This window comes from Zea mays, chromosome 6, assembly GCF_902167145.1.
Source record: "Zea mays cultivar B73 chromosome 6, Zm-B73-REFERENCE-NAM-5.0, whole genome shotgun sequence".
In the NCBI taxonomy this organism is placed as follows: Eukaryota; Viridiplantae; Streptophyta; class Magnoliopsida; order Poales; family Poaceae; genus Zea; species Zea mays.
In genome coordinates, this window is record NC_050101.1 from 94,479,146 (window position 1) to 94,500,463 (window position 21,318).

General features: G+C 43.8%; 1 protein-coding gene across 1 annotated transcript; it reads right to left on the bottom strand.

Annotated features, from left to right (window-relative positions):
• Positions 1 to 9,104: 9,104 nt before the first annotated feature.
• LOC103629572 (uncharacterized) lies at positions 9,105 to 9,845 on the bottom strand. Its single transcript, XM_020540001.2, has 2 exons — positions 9,754 to 9,845; positions 9,105 to 9,617 (listed from the first exon to the last, which is right to left on the bottom strand). Exons 1-2 carry the CDS (start codon positions 9,796 to 9,798, stop codon positions 9,105 to 9,107), a joined length of 558 nt encoding a protein of 185 aa, XP_020395590.1. The 5' UTR covers positions 9,799 to 9,845.
• Positions 9,846 to 21,318: the final 11,473 nt, after the last annotated feature.

Consider the following 21,318-nt stretch of genomic DNA (forward strand, 5'->3'; position numbering starts at 1 on the left):
TTTTCTTCGGCTTCAAGCAAAATGTCTGGCCCGAACACTTGCTTTTCTCCAGGCTGATCCCATTGCAACGGAGTTCTACAACTCCTTCCATAGAGCGCCTGAAATGGTGACATCTTCAAACTGGCCTGGTAACTGTTGTTATAGGAAAACTCTGCAATACCATCTTCAAATGATCTGCATGCTCTTCTTCGCTTTGAGAATAAACCAGAATGTCATCAATGAATACCACCACAAACTTATCGAGATAATCCATGAATACACTATTCATCAAGTTCATGAAAAAGGCTGGTGCATTGGTCAAACCGAAAGACATCACTGTGAACTCATACAAACCATACTTGGAAATGAATGCCGTCTTCGGAATGTCCGAAGGTCGGATCCTGAGCTGATGATAACCTGACCTCAGATCAATCTTGGAGAACACACTGGCTCCCCTCAACTGGTCGAACAGATCTTCTATTCTGGGCAAGGGATACTTGTTCTTGATCGTGACTTCATTCAAAGCTCGATAATCGATACACATCCTCTTGGTGCCATCTTTCTTTTCCACAAACAAGACAGGAGCGGCCCAAGGCGAGGTGCTTGGCCGAATGTAACCTTTCTCTGACAGCTCATCAATTTGCTTCTTAAGCTCAACCAACTCTGGTCCGGATATTCTGTAAGCTCTCTTAAAGATAGGGGCGGTTCCAGGAAGAAGCTCTATGGCAAACTCAACTTTCCGCTCTGGTGGCATACCCGGTAAGTCCTTCGGAAACACATCTGGGAACTCAGACACAACCTTGATACTCTCAATTGGGTCTGCTTCACTGCTATCGACAGCAAGCTGATAACAACTTCCTTTCTTTGGCTCAGGCGGGACTAACTCGGTCACCACTTCCTCTCCTAGTGGAGACACCAACTTGATTGTCCGCTTATCACAGCTGATAACTGCCTGATACTTATCTAGCCAATTCATCCCTAGGATGACATCTATTCCCTGAGTACCCATTACTATAAGGTTGGCGGGAAACGCTATCCCCCTTATTTCCACACTTATATTCAAACAAATGCTATCGGCTCGAATTCTACCACCGGCTGAGTCAATTTGAATGGGGGTTGACATGGTAGTAATTGGAAGATCATGTGCTTCTACCCATGATGCAGTAATGAAAGAATGCGTTGCTCCAGTATCAAATAACACTTCTGCAATATGGGAGTCGACTGGGAACATACCTACTATCATGCCGGGGGTCTCCTGAACTGCTTTCGCCTCCAAGTGGTTCAGTCTCCCATGATTGTAACGCGGCTGAGAGCGATTGCCTGCTCCAGGCTGAGGCACATTCTGCTTCGCTGGGGCATTGGGGCCTGACTGCTGCTGGGCTGCCTTCTTCGGACATTGCATCACCCAGTGGCCTTGCTCTCCACAGTGGAAACATGCCCTGTTTCCAACCTGAGCTGGTGCTGCCTGACTGTTCTGCTGGTTTGCTAGGGCAGGAAGACGAGGTGCTTGCTGATTCTGCTTCTGAAACTGACCTCCTGACTGATTGTTCTGACGGTTCTGGTACTGATGCTGAGGATACTGCCTTTGGAACTGCTGATGCTGCTGAGGTGGACGCTGGTTCTGCCTGAACTGCTGAGGATGATTGCCTGAGAAACGAGGACGGTTGCTGCTTCCAGGCTGGGGTCCACTGATCTTGCGCTTACGATCCTCCATCTCCTTACGCTTCCTCTCTGTCATGATTGCTCTGTCAATCAGGTGTTGTAATGTCGGGAAGGTGTGATTCATCAGTTGGTACTGCAGAGGGTCAACCAAGCCTCTCAGGAAACGGTACTGTCGCTTGGCGTCGGTGTTAACATCTTCAGGAGCATAGCGAGACAATTGCAGAAACCTGTCTCAATACTCACTGACAGACAACGGCCCTTGCTTGAGAGCCAGGAACTCCTCTTTCTTCACTGTCATCAGACCTGCAGGAACATGGTACTGACGAAAGCTTCCTCTAAACTCTTCCCAGGTGATGGCGTCAGGGTGGGCATGGGTGGCGAGGTAAGACTCCCACCATGACTGGGCTGCTCCTCTCAACAGACGGGGACCATACAAGACTTTCTCCCTGTCATCGCACTGAGCGGTATGCAACTCGCGCTCCACAGTGCGCAGCCAGTCTTCAGCATCCATGGGGTCAGAAGAATGAGCGAACGTTGGTGGATGACCTCTCATGAATTCAGCACGCTTGTCTCTAGGCATCTGAGGCTGAGGCTGAGGTGGGGCCTGCTGCTGCTGCTGAATGGCGGCCAAAGTCTGACCGATAGCTTGAACTGCTTGAGTCTGCATCAGAAACATCTGCTCGATCGACATCGGGGGCGGGGGCGGCAGGTGCTGCTGCTGGGGCACCTCCTCCTGTTGAGCGGCTCGCTCCTGCTGAGCACGCCTTCCTCCTCTGCGCCTGTCCTCTGACATCTGCAGAATGCAACCACACATCAGAACTGATCTAGCAAATCTTGCAGCATAAGAAAAGAGTATAGAATCCTTCAACAGCACTGAACAGATGAGCATCTTCACTGATCTCCAACACAGACCACACAACTTCTCAGATAAAGAGGAAAGTAGAATAAAGGGTTTCCCAACTATATAACTATCTTCATTAACATAATAGGTAAACCAAAATGCAGGGGATACCCACACTCTGGTGACAATCATTACAAAGATCTAAACCAAACATAGTTCATCATGACAAACATAAATGCACAGGATATAGCAAACTACCCTGTCTAACTAAGACTAACTAAGACCGAGACTAACGCTAAGGCTGAAGCTTCTATGTATATATATTTTGTATTAATTACAAGATCCAACTCTAACGATCTATGGTTCTAGAGTTATCTTGGTCTTGCAGTCGGGGTTGCCATAAGACTGGTGTCCATGCCGAGGTGAGCGGTACAGGTGCTGAGTCCCGACGGGAGCGGGGGAACCATCCTCCAGGTGACGACGTTCCGCGCGCTCAGCCCGCAGCCGGGCGATCTCAGCACGAGCCCTACTCAGCTCGTCCAATGCATGGTCCAGCTCCGTGTTTAGCACGGCGGCTAGGTTGACTGTGCTGCTCAACCTAGGATTGCCCTCACTGACAGGTGAGACAATCATGCCTCCTGTGCTGCCAGATGAACGGCGGGGGTAATACTTCAGGTCAAGACCGTCAGCTACCCCAGCAGTAGTGCGAAAGCGCACGCCGTGCAGCATCTTGCATGGCTGCCTCAGCTGAGTCCCGCTCAGAGATAGAATAGTGCTCTGAGCAGGCCTCTGCACCCTGGAGACTGTTCTCCGGACGGCGCACCAAGCAGGTTGCCTCCCAGCGGTCCGGGTAGACCCCGCGATAGTGCTGGTAGACCACACAGCGATACTCGATGGACCAAGTATGCCGGTTAAGTGCCCGACGTAGCAGGGTATCGAGCGCATCGTGGAAGTGACACCCGCGAGCAGCGTCGCGAGTGATGGATCGAGCAAACCATCCTTCCAGCTCATGGTTAGCAGAGAGGTCGGTGTCGTGGCTCGAGCTGTCGTCGCCATCTCCGTCGTCTGGGTCTCCTCCAGCAGCTACTCCAGGGGCTGGGGCGCCCTGTGGTGGTGCAGGGGGCGCCTCCAGAGGAAGCACAGGGGAGCAGCTCCTCACAGACTCTATCTCCTGTTGGAGCGAGAAGGAGGAGCCCTGCTGCTCCTGCTCCTGTCGTCGACGTTCCTGCTCCTCATGCAGGCGGTGGTGCAGTCTCTCCAAGTGGCTGGACTGTCCGGCTACAGGACGGCGAAGCGGACGCTCAGCAAGGCGGGAGGGTAAGAAAGGGATGACGGACTTTCGTGCAGTGTGTCTAAGACGAGCCATCTACAAAAGACATCGCAAGCAAAAGGGTGAGAACAGAATCAATATGACCAGCAAGTAATGAACCATAAATAAATGAAGGATTAGGATAAAACATGATTTTCAGCAAGGTATAGTATATAGTAGAACATAGGTTTGGTCGGTATGACCAACTTTTGAAGGGATATCAAAGTCAAGGAAGGGACAGAGGTCTATAGTCCTTAGAACGACCATTCTACTCTAGGTTAGCAGTCCTACAGTCAGCACGGCTTTGATACCACTTATGTCACACCCGGTTTTAGAAGGCAAACCGAATGTGAACCATGTACGTGCCAGGATCAGTTATTCACGTACACAGCAGTTACATAACATGGACATCATCACACAGTGCTCAAAATAGTACTAAAAGGGAGAAAATAGTCGATTACATCCTACGTCTGAGACGTCCATATAGTTCTTACAATAAATCAAAGTGCGGAAAAGAAACGTAGATAAACGCGGCCTTCACAGGCAGCCGACTGGGGGTTGCCGCTAACCCACACCTAGAACTCGTCGTAGTCTTGGAACTCTTGGAAGTCTCCTTCCACAGCTTCATCTTCGCCTGAGCAGTGGTTGCAATGCTGACAACCTGGGGGGGGTTTGGTGTGTAGAGCAAGGGTGAGTACACATCAACATACTCAGCAAGTATCCTGTTTGGCTGTAGTGGACTAGCTTTATGTGGGGATAAGTCAAGCAGTTGCTTTTAGTTGGTCAGATTATTATTTACTAGTAGAAAGCCAAGTTTTAGCATTAACCCAAGTTATTAGCCCAATGTACCCTTTCCAAACGGAAAGAATACCACTTACCAGCACCATAGCCATAACCAAAACCATCGATCTCATAGTCACCTGTACCATAATGTCTCTGATCAAGTACCACTAATCATTGGAGCTCCCTTGGCCGCTCATAACCGTGAGCACGGCTGATATATCAGTTTTCAAACACTCTGCAGAGGTTGTGCACTTTACCCACAAGCCGTGATTCCCTTTCTGCCCGGAGAGAGCTACTCCCCATTGACCACTACCTAGGTGGCCTAGCAGGGCATCACTACGTAGCCTTTACAAAGATTCCCCGGGGCTGTAGCCACCCGTTAGGTTTCCTAAATGTACCGCACTCCTCCCCAAGGGACAAATCAACCTTGGCAGAGCGAGCCGCATACACCGAGCCCCATTGACGGCACGACAGCTAAGTGAACTACATCCCGGATCCTCTAATTATTCAGCTAAGGGCACCCCATTCCACCCTCATGGTTGCACTGTTTTCCCGGGCGGTCATCCATAGAACAGGTCCTTACGGAGAGGCACTCGAGAAACCGCTCGAGCCCCCTTGAAGATCACAAGTACAACATCATAATAAGAGAAGGGAAAACAGCGTATCATAGATAATCTCATCATGTTCATTGATTAGAGTTAAGCAATAGCATAAAGCTAGGTAATAATAATCCAACCCAAATAGGTAATCAAGGACATGGATAACAAAAGCTAGTCAATCCTTAGGTATAAATGTGTAAAGCGGGAGGTGAATTAAAGAATGAATAGGACAGAGATAGGTCAAAGGACACTTGCCTCCACCAACCGACTGCTGCTCAGGGGCTTCTCCTGCGAGTTCCTCGGGCTCTTCGACCGGATCGTTCTCTATGCGATTGCAAGCATACATACATTCATCCATTCAAATTGGGAAACAAACAGTACATCATACAAGGGAACAAATAAAGTGAATATGCATCAAGTATGACATTCGATATCGCATTCATTATGGTTAGAAAGAAACGGGAAAAGGTCTCGCAGGGGTTAAAGCTTATGCACTAATGATTAGTTACAATTGGTTCTAACAAAAGAATTTAGTTATATGCACTAATGGGAACCTAGTCATTTTTAGTTGATCAACATTGAACTGGATAAACAATTGATTATATGAATCAACTAGCGTAATGGAATTCTAAATTAAATTTCCTATTTCAATATCATGAACAATGATTAGCCTGCCTAAAACAAAATAAATAAAAGGACATAAACTGAAATAAAATAAAATAAAATAAAAAATAAAAAATAAAAAAACAGGGGGGGCGGTTGAACCGGCCAGGGGGCGGTTGAACCGGCCTGGGCAGGGGCGGGGGCGGCCAAGCCGGCGGCGGGCGGCCGAGCTGGCGGGGGGGCGGCCGAACCGGCAGGGCGCAGGGGCAGGGGGCGGCCGAGCCGGCCATGGGGCGGGGCAGGGCGCGCAGGGGCGGCCGAGCCGGCCAGGGGGGCGGCCGAGCTGGGTAGGGGAAGGGGAGGGGAGATGGGGGAGGGAGGAGAGGGGGAGGGGGACCTCACCGGGGACGGGGACGGGGCGGCCGAGCGGCGGGGCGGGGCAGGGGGCGGCGGCTAGGGAGAAAATGAGAGAAGGGAGGGAGAGAGAGGGGTTTTGGGAAAAATAAAGGGAGGGGGGCGGCATGGGCCAACTGGGCCCAAAGGGGCGCGCGGGGGCGGCTGGGCCGGCCGGGGCGGCCCACGGCGCGGGAGAGAGAAAGAGGAGGAGAGAGAGAAAGAAAAAGAAAAAGAAAGAAAAGGTTTTCTTCTCCTTTTTGAAATCCGATCTTCCTAGATGAATGCACTTACATTTTTAAGCAATCGAAAGAATGCATGGTTCGGCATGGTGCATCAAACAACATAAAGTAATTTAGGGTTTTTCTTTACACGGGAATTCCAAGCCGAACTCCGCTGCAACTTTGGAAAAGATCAAGGTTTAGCGAGGGAATGAGAAAAAGAAAAGGGTAACGCCTGAATTTGGTGAAAGAAAAGAAGAAAAAATTCTACCCCCAAATTCAGGGCGTTACAGTTCGCATGGCACACTGGAAAATACAACTGAAAAAACAGATTGAGGTAAAATAAGAACAAGGCATAAATGTATGGCACATTAAGGCTGCTGCTTGGACCAAAAAAATTTACAATAAACTAAGCAAACAAAAAACCTTGTTAGAGCGATGCAACTTCAAAGAAGAATTAGCCCCCAGAAACGATTTCCTTAGATCTTCAACTTCATATTGGCTGTTGTATTCCATCATCGAATGCTGCAGTAACAATAGAAATTTTAAAAAAATGAAAAACAATAAACAAAATTACAAAAAAATGCAAAACAAAACCAAATAAAAAGTTGAAGAATAATTACCCCCACTTTTGGATAAAAGAAATGTTTCTTTGACAGCCTAGGATGAATATCTTCAAAATGTTTCCGGCAAAATCCAGCAATAAAAAAGTTGTCACAGTGACCATTGGGTTCTATTGACAGTCCAAAAGATTCCCAATTTACAGTGGTGGTTTTGGAAAACCGAACTGCGACCAAACTGAACAAAAAAAAGTAAAAAAATAGACTATTATGAAAATTGGTGTATAGGAACATAAATAAACATAATAAAGAAAAAAATTGAAATAAAAATAAAAGCTACACTTACTCTTTCCATTGGCTCCGCCCCATGCCACAAAGAATATTATAACATCGCAATAGCACATTAGAACATGGAAAACGGGCGTGAGCATTTTGAACTTGTAACCAATTTTCACCAACATCATTCCTGACTACATTTCCAACTTCTAGTTGATTTCCCAAAAAGAATCCCCCAGCTTCTGACTCTACGTTGAATATGTTCATATCATTGTACATCTGATCAACTGCAGTTGCTGATTTGGATCTACTACTACCATGTAAATTAGCGCCAACCATATTAACAACAACAGTTTGAACCTAGAAAAATATAACGTAATATATGTTTATACGATATAAATTAAAAAAGATTGAAAAAAGATAACAAATATACAGCAGACTACATGAGAGAATAAAACGAAAAAATCACCTCCTGATCAGCCCCTACATCATCAGCAATGACAATAACTTCTTCCTTTTTGCCACTTATTCCTCCAGAGTTCCTATGTCTTTCAGTTGAGTTTAACTTTGAAAAGTTCAATGCTAGCGTAGGCTCATATATAGTATCATTCCCTGCTAAAAATGCACCAGCAGCATGTGCCTGACATAAGGCACACACACACAAAAACAGATATACAAAAAGAATATTAAATTATGAACTAAACAAATATAATAAACATAAAAAATAACCACAAACTATACCTTTGGATTCTGAGACAACACCACAGAAGCAACACCACTATAAACATCATTGTTAACACAACCTGTTGCCGCTGCTGATGTTGCACCTGGATCAATAGGCCTTCTATTAGGATTTGCATGTGACTTAAGTAAATGGTCTTAATGATAGTACGCCATTGAGAGAAATATACCATAAACAACATGGGTGGCTATAGGAGGAGCAAGTTGGCCTAGCCCAATTGGAACACCAGGACATATAGCAGCTGCAGTATTTCTGCCCCTTCCATTGTGATCACTTTCATCATCTGTAATTTGAAGGTCAAAAAGACCCACAGGTGAGAAAAGCTTTGTACGTGGAAAGAGACCCAACTTATCAGTTTTTGAGTAATGGAATGGCTTGTTGAGAGGATGAGCACACTCTGCGATAAAAAAATAAAGAAAAAATAGACATACATCAGATTCGTATTAGGTTTACACGACGACCAAAAAACAGAGCAATAATAACCTAAAAATGATGCTAAAGCAAGAAACCAAAAAAAGAGTTCAGTGGCACCTACCAAAATCATGCAAGAAAAAAAGTATGCGTTGAAGGGCACTGACTGCTTGAAAAATAAATAGAGTTTCATATTCTACATAATTAATCACATGCCAAGGGGTTGCAACAAAAAGGTTATTGTATTATCCAATCAAGGTGCAAAAAGGTGGACTCAGGTCCTGAGACTGAGTTTAACGCAAGATCAATCAAACAACTCGCACATGTCACATTCGAAGGAGCTTCGAAACAAAAAATGCCATTGCAAAACACAGCAAAAAAACCACCTAGTGTAGGCACAATAAGCAAGTCACAGCGCTGCCCCCCTTGATGAAAGATGATGATTTATACCCTCCTTTTCTCCCCACCAAGTGCAATCCTGGCTTTTGTTTTTGCCCCCGAGAGAGGCAAGACAACGATGACCATATACATGATAGGGCATGGAACACAGTACAGTTCCATACCCTGACATAGACATCTCCTCCATCACCTACAATTTCCCCTTTCCCCAGACATGCCCACATAGGTAGCACATAGAATAAAAAATGCATTGAGCAAACACAATGAAGTACAAAATGCAAAAAAAAAGTAAAACAAAAAACATTAAAAACAAACTTTAAAAAGCACTAACCCGCTGGTGGATTCAAAGATGTTCCATTATTTCCATCCAGCCTATTAACGATTGGTGTCTCCAACTGTATGGGCACTGTTATCAGGGGATTTGTAATAACCACATGAGCTTTTCCATGAGAAGCCTCAACAATGCCCACACCAGCCCCTTTCTCATTCGACTTAACATCAACTGGCTGCACATTGGTATCAATTTTGGTAGCTTTCTCATCTGACTTAATATCCATATCTTTCGCCAGAAGGTTGTTGGAATTCAAAAACTTTTGATGCTTAATAGTCATTGCTTCAGCCAAAATTTTTAGAGAATCGATGATAGCTTCAGTACACCTTGACTTGCAAATTGAACAACAACCCCTGACCTTGTCACACAGAACTTGGCAAGTACTGTCAATGCATTCGACATCCACTATTTGGCCAAAATCAACTAATAAATTTTCCTTGAAAAAAGTGAAATCATGCAGAAATTGTTTCTCTGCTTCAATTAACACCTTCTCCCTATAAGCAGCTCTCTAGAGATAAAAAAATAAAAAACAAAATTAAGTAACAAAAAAATAAACAAAAACCACATGAAAAAAACTGCATATAAAAAATATACAATTGAGAACTTGTACAGAAAAAAAAAGAAGATAAAAAAGAACAAACTACCTGAGACTTGCAAAAAACAGCAAAAGTTTCAATCAACTTAACCATAGGAGAGGAAATGATGCCCTGCAAAAATAACAAAAAAATTGTAAATAAAAAACTAAATATAAATAAACAATTTCCAAGAACTAAATATACTAAGAAAATACATTTTATAACTCCAAACAACTATACTTAGCTAACTTAGATTATTTACATAAACAATAAACACAAAACAGATTATCAATGATGCAAATCCTGGATATAATGGAACATACTCCAAACAAAAAAACTCCTAAGGGACATTAACATGAGATAACATAAGGAAAAAAATTCCAGGACATCAACTTGTCCAGTTCTAGGAGCAGATGAGCCTAAAAAATGTTCAAGCTTCCTCCATCAAGCTCCCTTTATTCCAAATCCCTGAACAACAAGCTAGGATACACCCAATTCATTTCTTCAATCTGTATCAGCTCTTGGTTCTCTCCGTCCCTCTCTGCATTAGTATGCACCATCACCACAAAAGAAAGTAGGAGATGTCTGTTGCTTCACAATAAAAGATCATAACACTTGCCACTGTTCTTCAGTTACAGTGTTGTTCCTATATATACAGCTATACTTAATCTTTTTTTCATTTGCCTATTTATATAGTACCAGACATAGCTGCATCATATATATGTAAATCTGAATCCCTGGTTGATGGACCCAAGAGAGAATCCAGGCAGCAACCTAGATTTCCTTTATTTATAAAAAGAACCACATCACAGTTCCCACAGACATCTCACACTCATTCATCTTCGCCAAGGCACAGACATCGCACATACATTTCAATGCTAAATTACAACTTCAAAATTGCATGCATTAACTATATATAAATTTCAACAATACCTATGCTATCCTCAAATATACTGGGACAAATTTTAACTAGAATCGCATAATTTGTTCCTTTGCTAATAGAAACAGAAGAACACACACTGCATACTGAACATCCTAAAAAAACAATAGAACTAGGAAAATATACTCGAGCACAGGAAAGATGAAGTAAAATGAAGAGCACCCTCACCAGATCGACAGTGCCACCAGATGCCGGGACACAACCTTCGCGCAGTGGAACTCCAGACCCGCCTGCTTCACAACAGGTTGTTGTCGCCGGACAACGAAAATGGATCCCGTCGGGACACCCTCGCCCTCCGCCGTAGATACCGTCGCAGCCAGCTCCACCACCCCCGGCCATGGATCCCGTCGGACCTTCCCCTCCTCCACCATGGATCCTGCAGCAGCCAACTCGCCCCCCGCTATAGATCCAGTCGCGGCCTCCTCGCCCTCCGACGTGGACCTCGTCGGAATCGCAGCTACCTCCACCCGCGCCATGTACCTCGTCGGAGCTACCTCGCCCCCCGCCATAGATCCAGTCGGGGCCTCCTCGCCCTCCGCCATGGATCTCGTCGGATCCACCTCGCCTGTGACTCCAACTCATCGCGTGCGCGGCAGCAGGCACAGCAGCACTGGGAACACACTGGAGGGCAGCAGGTAGAGGGCGCGCGCGGCAGCAGGCAGCAGGGGGGCGCGCGGTAGTAGGCACAGCAGCACTGGGGAATGCACTGGAGGGCAGCAGGTAGAGGGCACGCGCGGCAGCAGGCAGCAGGGGCGCGCGCGGCAGCCGCCCTGGGGAACGACGACGGCAGCCGCACTGAGAAAGTGAAGAGGCGGCCGAGAGCAGAGCACTGGCCACTGGGGAACGCACGAGCGACAGGACAAACTGGAAAGTGAAGAGACGCGAGAATCCCAAAATCAAACAGTGAACAATCGGACGGCGCACAAGACGAGCACAAATAGCCAAAGAAACACGCGCGCGTCCGTTAGCTTTTCCCTAAAATTAACTAGGACAGTACATATACATTGACGGCACACAATCGTATTTAATGATATCGGTTGGGGCGGGCCTAATAAGCCAGTGTGGTGGACTTTTCCCCACAAAAAATACCCATAAAAAAAAATTTGATATCAAAGTGAACATATAGTCCATACCCTAGATATTAAACTGATAAAAAATATTATATTTTATCTTAGCCAAAAGACTGAGAAATATATGAGTTGAAAAGGAGTGTGACACCCTTTTTATATCTCGTTCTGTCCTATTTCTTCTTTAGAAAGTGTGGTGTGCTAAGCTGGGTGACCCATATATGAGGTGGTAGCCAAGAAGAGAGAGAGGACATAAGCCCTGTTGTGTTTGATTTTGGTTGGTTTCTCTAACCGGTGTTCCTAGGCGAGAAACGGGGAGGGAAAATATATATATCATTGGTTCGTTAGTTTTGGCTCTGATGAGATAAGTCTTATCTTGAGGAGGGGAATAACGATACACACTTCACGGTGACGAACGGCTATCGAAACTTGTGTTTTAAAAGAGTATATATAGATAACAAAAGGAGATATAATTAATGATAAGAAATAGAGAAGGACGAAGCATTGATCCTCAGAAGTTTGTCTGCAGACAGATGCGGCCCACGGGGTGGATTTCTCACGGGCAAAGCAAAGTTCGGCCCATCGTGGCCAGTTCCAAAACGAGAGAGGGATGCTCAAATGCATGCGGCCCAAAATAAGACAGAAACAGACCGTCTCTCGCTCTCCTTTCCGGCGGCGTGAATACTCTTCACTCCCATAGACAGCATCCAAATCACCATGATACCTAAAGGCCCGTTTGGTTATCGACTAAAGATTAGTCCCTCCATTTTAGTCTCATTTAGTCACTAGATTATTAAATAGTTTTTTTGACGAAGGGGCGAAGCCCCCTATTTCATTAAGAAATAGGAAAGTATGTAACAACCGCCCACACGCGGTAGAACCACCAAAAGATCAACCACGGCCAGAAAGTTATCTAGACTCTAACCACTATCACTAGATCAGTGAAGAGACTACGATAACAGGGAAAGTTTTGGCCTACGAAGAACTACATAAGACTTTCTTATTTACATCCAACATGACAGGCAGAAGCCACAAAAGACCTGAACAGTTTAGCCAACAAAAGACAGACAACTATCCCAACAAGGCTTCACAGCTTCAACATCTTGTCACCCAGAAATCCGCCTGTCAAGAGGACACCACCCAAGGCCCTCCCGAAAGCTTCACTTGCCGTCTTTCGGATTAACTTGCTTCCTAGCACCACCATTCTTTGCTCCTTCTTTTTCTGACGAATCGCCCAGGAGTCCAACCAGAAGCAGCAAAGAAAAATGATGTTAGATGGGTCAAGTAAATGACTATTTCCAAAGCACCAATCATTTCTAGTGCGCCAAATAGCCCAGAATAAAGCACCACAACCAAATAACACCAGCTGAGCCATCTTGTCTTTTGGTTTACATAACCAATTGTCATACAAATCTTTGATATTTTTTGGAATAGATCTCAAATTCAAGGCAACTTGAATAACTCTCCACATGTATTGAGCAATGGGGCAATAAAAGAACAAGTGATCAATAGATTCATCCACCCCACAGAAACAGCAGTTTAAAGAACCAATCCAGCATCTTTTTCTCAAATTATCCTTAGTAAGAATCTTATTTCTTACCACTAACCAGAAGAAAACCTTGATTTTATGAGGCAATTTAGATTTCCACAAAAACTTATATGGAATCAAAGATTGATTTTCCATTTTCTTTCTGTATAAAGAATTAACAGAGAAGCTTTTATTCCCCAGAGACCACACAATTCTATCATCATGATCAGATAGACAAATCTGCTTACAATAATTAATCAAATCATCATAAAGCACCTTCAGATTACCCACAATCCTTCTTCTGAAAGTAAGGGATTCAAAATTTGAAGTGAAAACTTCGTTAACAGAAATATCTTTGTTATAGGCCAAGTCAAACAAAACTTGAAACTGGCTAGACAACGGTTGGTTACCCAACCAAGTGCTTTTCCAGAAACTAGTTTTCAAACCATTACCCACATCAGTTTTACAGTATTTGTAAAAGATGTCCCTTAAACTCAGAAGCTTTTTCCAGAAATGAGAGTCATTTTGTCTTTGCTTAACTAAAATAAGGGGTTTTCCCTTAAGATACTTACTAGCAATAATCTTTTGCCATAATCCATTCGAATTCTCAATATTCCAAAGCCATTTAGAAAGAAGGGAGTCATTCATAACTTCAAGATTCAAAACACCCAGGCCCCCCTGAATTTTGGGGGAACAAACCGACACCCAATCGGCCAGGTGAAATTTCTTGGACTGCTTACCCCCCTGCCATAAAAGTCTCCTTCTCAACAAATCAATTTTTTTAATAACAGACTTAGGGGCAGGATAGATCGACAACATATATAAAGGAACATTAGAAAGGCAACTATTTAGCAGAGTAAGTCTACCACCAAGACTCAAGAATCTACCCTGCCACCCAGCTAATCTTTTTTCCAACTTCTCAATCATGGTGCACCAAAGATTTTTATTAATCTTTTTCTTATCTATTGGCACACCAAGATATTTCATAGGTAGATTACCTATAGGACAAGTAAAAATATCAGCATACAAAAAGTCTATCTCTTTAGCATCACCAAAACATAATATTTCACTTTTGTGAAAGTTAATTTTCAAACCTGACATACTTTCAAACAAACATAAAATGAATTTAAGATTCCTGGCGCCTTCTAAGCAATCTTGAATAAGAAAAATGGTATCATCAGCATACTGTAAACAACAGCAACCATTTTGAATGATGTGAGGGATAAGCCCTTCAATCAGACCTTCCTCCTGAGCTTTTTTAATCATACAAGCTAGACCATCAGCAACCAAATTGAACAAAAGGGAAGAAAAAGGATCCCCTTGCCTCACCCCTTTGTGAGTAGTGAAATAAGGGCCCAGGGTATCATTAGTCTTGATGGCAACTTTACCACCTCTCACGATCTTCATGACCCAATCACACCACTTACTACCAAAACCTTTTTTCTCCATCATATTATAAAGAAAATGTCAATTCACTTTGTCATAAGCTTTTTCAAAATCAATTTTTAAAACTACTCCACTTTGATTTTTCCTTTTAACTTCATGGAGAATTTCATTAAGCGAAATGACCCCATCCATAATATATCTATGCTTAATGAAACCATATTGAGAATCACTTATCACTTTTGTGATACAACTCGCCAGTCTGTTGTTCAGAACTTTTGAAATAATCTTGTAGCACACATTCAGAAGGCAGATAGGTCTGAAGTTTTTCATGTCAGCCGCATTGTCCACTTTTGGTAATAATGTTACCACCCCAAAATTCAGTCTCTCAATTTTGAGACTATCATTGTAAAAGTCATTGAATAATTGGACAATATCCAACTGAATAATATCCCAAAAAGTTTGAAAGAATTCAGCAGGAAAGCCATCGGGCCCAGGAGCACTGTTATGCTTCATCTCAAAAATCACTTTCTTAATCTCCTCCACTGAGAAAGGAGCCGTCAGGAAAGATCTATCAGCCTCTGATAATTGCTTCATGTTACACTGAGACATATTGATATTAGATATCACCGAATGACCAAAAAGATCTTTATAATAAGAAGTGGCAATTTTATTAATACCATTAGCATCACTCACAGGGACATCATCCTGATTTAAGAAAGGAATTTTAACCCTCCTCTTCCGACCTTTAGCCAAAAGATGAAAGAACTTGGTATTTTCATCACCCTCATTGATGAATTTCTCTCTAGCAGTTTGTTTTTTTTACAAATTTCTTCTTCCATAATTTTTTTCAGATTCCATTCCATATCAAGCTTTTCGATTCTCTCAGAATCCGAGATACCCATTATTTCACATTTTTTATCTAAAATATCAATTTTTCCTATCAACTCTTTTTTTAATTTCAAATATCTACCCTCAACATTGATATTCCAACCTTTCAACAATTTTTTCATTCTTTTGACTTTTTCTTTCCAAATATCTATACCAATCGTACTTCTAACAGGCAAAGACCAATTATTCACAACTAAAGACTTAAAATCAGGTCTTAACTTCCAACAAAGCTCATACCGAAATTCTCTTCTAGCCGGAGAAATGTAATCAGTTTTTAGACATAAAGGGACATGATCAGAAAAGGATCTACTCAGACCAGTAACATTCAAATTATTATAATGCAGATCCCAATCAGGACTAACAAGAAACCTGTCTAACTTCTCAAAAGTAGGAGGATTACGATTATTCGACCAGGTAAAATGACGACCACTAAGATCCAACTCAATCAAATCATGAACATCAATAATAGAATTAAAAAGAGAGCTCCACTTGTTAGTCCCCCCGGGCTTGTTCTTATCCGATTCCTTTCTGAGAATATTAAAATCACCGCCAATCAATAAAGGGTGAGAACAATTAGAACAAAAAGCTGATAACTCACTCAAGAATTTCTGTTTTTGATCATTTTGAGCAGCACCATAAACATTAATAAAATTCCAAATAAAACCTGAAACTTTATGAATCACCAACAACCGAATCATAAATTCCCCCAACTCTTTTTCTCTAACATCAAACATGTCTGAATCAAAACCAACCAACAAACCACCAGACCTACCATTAGGTGGAGACCAAACCCAAACAAAATTTCTATTACCACTAATAAAATTCAGCCAAGATTCTTCAAAATCTTTCTTATTGGTTTCTTGAAGACCAATGAAGTTAACCTTCTCTTTCATGATAATATCACAAAGGAACTCACTTTTCACACTTTTACCGAGCCCCTGACAATTCCAAATCACACCAATCATTCTGAACAAATAAGGGGCTGGCCATCTGACTGGCCTTTCCTCTTAATAGGGGTTTTCCTATTTTTAGGAGTTTTACCAGCCAAGTTACTATTGTTTTTTTTCCTCACAGTTTTTTTCCTGTGCTGAATTTTACGACCTTTTCTAAGAATCATAACATCTTCGAGATCAGAAAAATTATCATCAAGATTATCATTATGCATGTTATTATCATCATCAGAAACAATACAATCAGCATTAGAATTATCAACATTAATCCTAACAGATTGAACCACTAAGTTTTTTCTAGACAATTCTAAAGATTTAATCAGGTTTAAATTTTCAACTGCATCATTAAAAGAAGAACCTAAATCAACACCTATTTTGTTAGCCACTTCCATGAGAACATCATTATCAGTATTCAAAACCGAGAAAGGGTTATAGGACGAACCTTTGTTGATGAAAGCATCTTTAGCCATAGCTCTTGCAGCAGCCTTATCAGCAATTTTCACTTCCTCAGACGATTCCAATCTGCTACTCCTTCTCACTCCTTCAGTAGCTTCGCCTTCCATAGGACCACACTTTTTACCACCAGCAATTTTGCTAGCATCCTCAACATTACTCAGATGCAATTTCTTTTTATCTTGGGCGAGGGAAGGAATAAATTCATCATCCTTGATGAATTCATCCAACTCCTGAGAATCCAACAGATCATCCTCACTATCATTGAATTCCTCATCCTCATTTCCCTGACTATCAAGGTAACCTTTAGGGTCTTCAGAACCCTTCCCCATTTTCATGCTTTCGGATTGTTCAGACAGGGAACCAGCAACATTGGCCTGACTTGAGGATATTTTTAAGGGAGATTTTCCCTTGATATCCTTGCCAGAGTCCTCATCACCACTTTTGGCCTTTTTAGCATATTTGCCAAGAGAGATCTCACCAAACCCTTGTCTATCAACCGAAGCCCTCTTGCCCAGATTAACAGAGTCATCATTCCAACCTTCATCAGTAATATTGTCAATTTTGAAGTAAATGTCATACAAAAAAGGTTTGACACCAACTTCAATGATAGGAGGGATCATAGCAACACTCTTCACATGAACTTTAAACCTCACAATTTCTTTAGAGTTTAAAGAGTTAATATCCACTTCTTCCACTGCTCCAATAGTGGATCCCAATTCACAAATGGCCTGATAATTTTGTAACTCTTCTGGCACATTCTCAGCCACAATCCACACAGAATGCAGTTTAGATTTAGGCTTAGCCTGAGAACTCCAAGAAGAGACAGAGATTTTGGCTCCAGACAATTTCATTTTCAACTCGGGGAAATTAATCATTTCATCCAATCTCTCTTGAGAGGGGAATTGCATGAGAAAACCAGAATGGCACTTAGTAGCTTTCCAAGTGCGGCCCCAAGGAAAGTGAAAACCGAAATCCTTCTCCAGATCATCGGCGGTGATCAAACCCTCAACGATTTTAACCAAGCCAATAAAACTGCGTTTAGGTTTGTTGGATAAGGGTTTGGCGAAATGAGAGGAATAAAACCCTAGCCCATCTGCCGCCATACCAACAATCGGCATACTGGGCTTATTCTGTTTGGGAAGAACACACCGAGCAGTGTTGTGGGTTTCTTTGCGACAGATTTCGCACCACAAAGACTTAAAGCACTCCCTAGCATGATGACCATCTAAACCACATTTCTGGCAAAAAACCCTACGCACCAAATCATTCTCAGATTTTAGAATGGGGGGCGGGGGGGGGGGGGTTTGAGGATACCTGGCAGACCGGCATCACCGGGAGTGGAGACGGGAATATCATCTTTGACCTCAGATTTTCCAGATCCAGTCTTCAAGCGCCAGCTGAGGTTCCGATTCTTTCCCCACGACTGAGAACCCTGCGGCGCCTCCTTCGGACCCCATCGATCCCAGTTAGGGTTTCGATTTTTCGAATCCATCGGAGCCGACACACCAGAGCGGCCCGGAAGAGGCCACTCCTCACCAAGCGAAGGCGGGCGAAACGGAGAGGAGATCCACCCTCCGCAGAAACTTTCGCGCGACGAACTCGGAAGCGACCAGAGGCGAGAAAGACGCGAAGCAAGATGGGGAAAGGAGTGCGACCCAAGGAAATCGATAGGAAACCCTACCTGCGTACCTGAAGGACGCCGTCCATCACAAGCCACGCCGCGCTCCTGTAGCAGTGGGCCGCACTCCTGCGCGACCACTCGCACGGGACGTGGAGAAGACGGCCCAGCAGCCAAGACTTCAACAGTACGGGCCGCCAGCGGACGAAGGAAGACGGACGAGGAAGCATGGCGTCGCCCTTTTTTCTTTTTCCTCATTTTTGGTACGTAGTTGCTGCAAGCAGAAAACTGGAGCCTAAAGACAAGTAAGTACACGCTGAAAGTCAGGGAGATAAACGACCGGTTGATGATGGCCGAGCGAGCGTTCACCAACCGAGAAGGACTGGTCGGGAGACCATGGTACAAGCATATGGTGAGTAGAGAGCTCCGGAGTCGTGGTTTGATGTGTGCTTCTGAACAGTCAAAATTATTAAATAGTGGAACTAAAATAGGGACAATTGTTTTAGTCCCTAGTACCTCAAAGGTGATTAAAAGGGACTAAATTATATTAATTTCACTTTTGCCTCTCCTTTTATTTCAGTTAAACTAAACCAAATTAATTCTACTTGTGTATTTGAGTTTAACAAAACTTTAGTCAGTAGACTAAAGGAGCCAAAACGGGCCCTAATTAGCTTTTGCAAAGTAGTAGTACTATAGACATCTACGCCTCCGAGTCCGAGGAATCTAGGGCATGTTTAGTTCACTACCTCAGTTGCCACACTTTGCCTAACTTTTCTGCCTAAGGTTAGTTATTCAATTCGAACGACTAACCTTAGGCAAAGTGTGGCACATTTAGCCACAAACCAAACATGCTCCTAATCCATCGTCCCCTCATGCTGGCTGTCAGCGCCGCGTATAGGAAAACAATAAAAGGGCCCCATGGACCGAGAAAACGGGACGAACTGGGCTTTGGGCTCAAAGGCGACAAACACACCGGACTTTCCGCAAAAGGGCGCCAGCAAAGGCAGATGGGCCGACCTGCCGGACACGACACCATATATACATATTTTATGCACAAGACGAAAATTAAAGCGGCCCATCACACTCATGTTCCAAAAAACATCCCATCACCAGCAGAAAGTAGTATCTGACACATGGACGCTGACGGAGATAACACACACATCATGGTCATAATTAGGAATAGTAATGTACTCTAAATTTTACACTATATATAAAATTTTAATCAGACCGTGTTTGGGATTGGACTCTGTTTATATTTAACTTTGAAATAAAATTATTTAAAAGCTCAAACAAATATTTAGATCGCAATCTATTACCAAAGGTCTTTTGTCCTTTTTTTTGTCCTGCTGTTTATTTTGGTCGTCTCTCGGCCAAATGCAATGTAATGGCCCAAGGCTGATGAACTGCCAAATCCAAACCTCATCATTGCATGATCTGGCACCATCCACCACCGTCGTCTCATGTGCCCTGCTGCAACGCGCGCGACCCCATTCATTCAATTCGGAAGGTTCAGGTCCAGGTCCAGGCAGCAGGCACCGGCAGCCGAGATGGCTGGCTCTGGCTCTGGGCGTCTGGAGCCTGCTCATCCATGCATCGTGCCTGTTGCCTCGCCGCCGCCGTCTCCGGTAAACTAGCCGGCCGGGTAGTAAGCGCGTGAGAGCACGGCGTGCAGAGAGACAGACACTGCTTGCCGGCCGTCCGGCACAGTATCTCCTGTGCACTCACTGTTCCATGTAAACCAGCACGCGCTTGCAACAGTGAACGCACGCATCATCTCCATCCATGCATGAGGGATGAGGCAATGAGCTGCTGATGCAAGCAAGCAAGGGAATCGGAGCGGGGCGCTGAAAGAGAAAGAAAAGCCATGCAGCCGCGCGCGCACTGCCCGAGGCCGGCTGCTTGCGACCACGCCCGCGCCTACCTACCTACCTACCACCTCTAGGGTAGGGTAGCCTCTGCTGTGTCAAGGGCAGCATACAACTCCAATCAACTAGTACCTGTTAGAGCAGCGAAGTTTCTAACGTAGTAGTGCTGAATTTGTAGAAACCATCAAAGAAACTGGCATGTTTCAATAAACTAATCTGAGCTCCCGCGCAAGGGAATCCTTGTTGTTGCATCAATTGCGGGATTGATGACTGCTGAGACTTGAATATGATGGAAATAAACATAACAAGAGGCAACGAATTAATCTAAAAAATTTGGAGACAGTTATGAAACCGTAGACTAAAATTATTGTCATTCTTTCTCTCTCTCTACATGAATCCAACGGAATTACGCCGCGCGCTACATGAATCATACTGCTGCCTAGGCACCTAGCTGCTACTATATACCTACCCTATATATTAATTGTAGCTGTGGACCAATTAATATAACTAAACCTCATCCTCATGCTCTCGCCGATTCGTGACAAATTAAGCTGCTAATAAGTAGAACAGCCGGCATGCATTGCATGTGAGAAGCAGGCATCACCCATAGATCATCCTTTATACTACTACAAATTAAAGTTGTCTCCCCCCCTTCTTGCATTGCACTGGGACCATCCATCCATCTCTCCGTTTGCTGCTGGCGCTTCCATTTCCATCGTCCCCGGCCCACACTAATATATATATATATCACAGCGGCTAGTGCTAAGCGCTACCCCTAATACTACTACTCCACTACATGCATATATATAGAGAGAGTGGCCTTGACCTAACAGGGCTTAGCTGCTAGCTCACAGCTACCACCACTTCACGCAGTAGTGCAGTGAAATTCCTGCACCTATTGCATGTTGCAAGCACGTAGCCGGAGTACAAACAAGC

Excerpts from the sequence above, each read along its gene's own strand:
- LOC103629572 (XM_020540001.2), bottom strand. The coding sequence starts at position 9,798 with ATGGTTAAGTTGATTGAAACTTTTGCTGTTTTTTGCAAGTCTCAG. Across the intron at positions 9,618-9,753 it reads CTGTTTTTTGCAAGTCTCAG|AGAGCTGCTTATAGGGAGAA; the intron begins GTAGTTTGTTCT and ends TTTTATCTCTAG.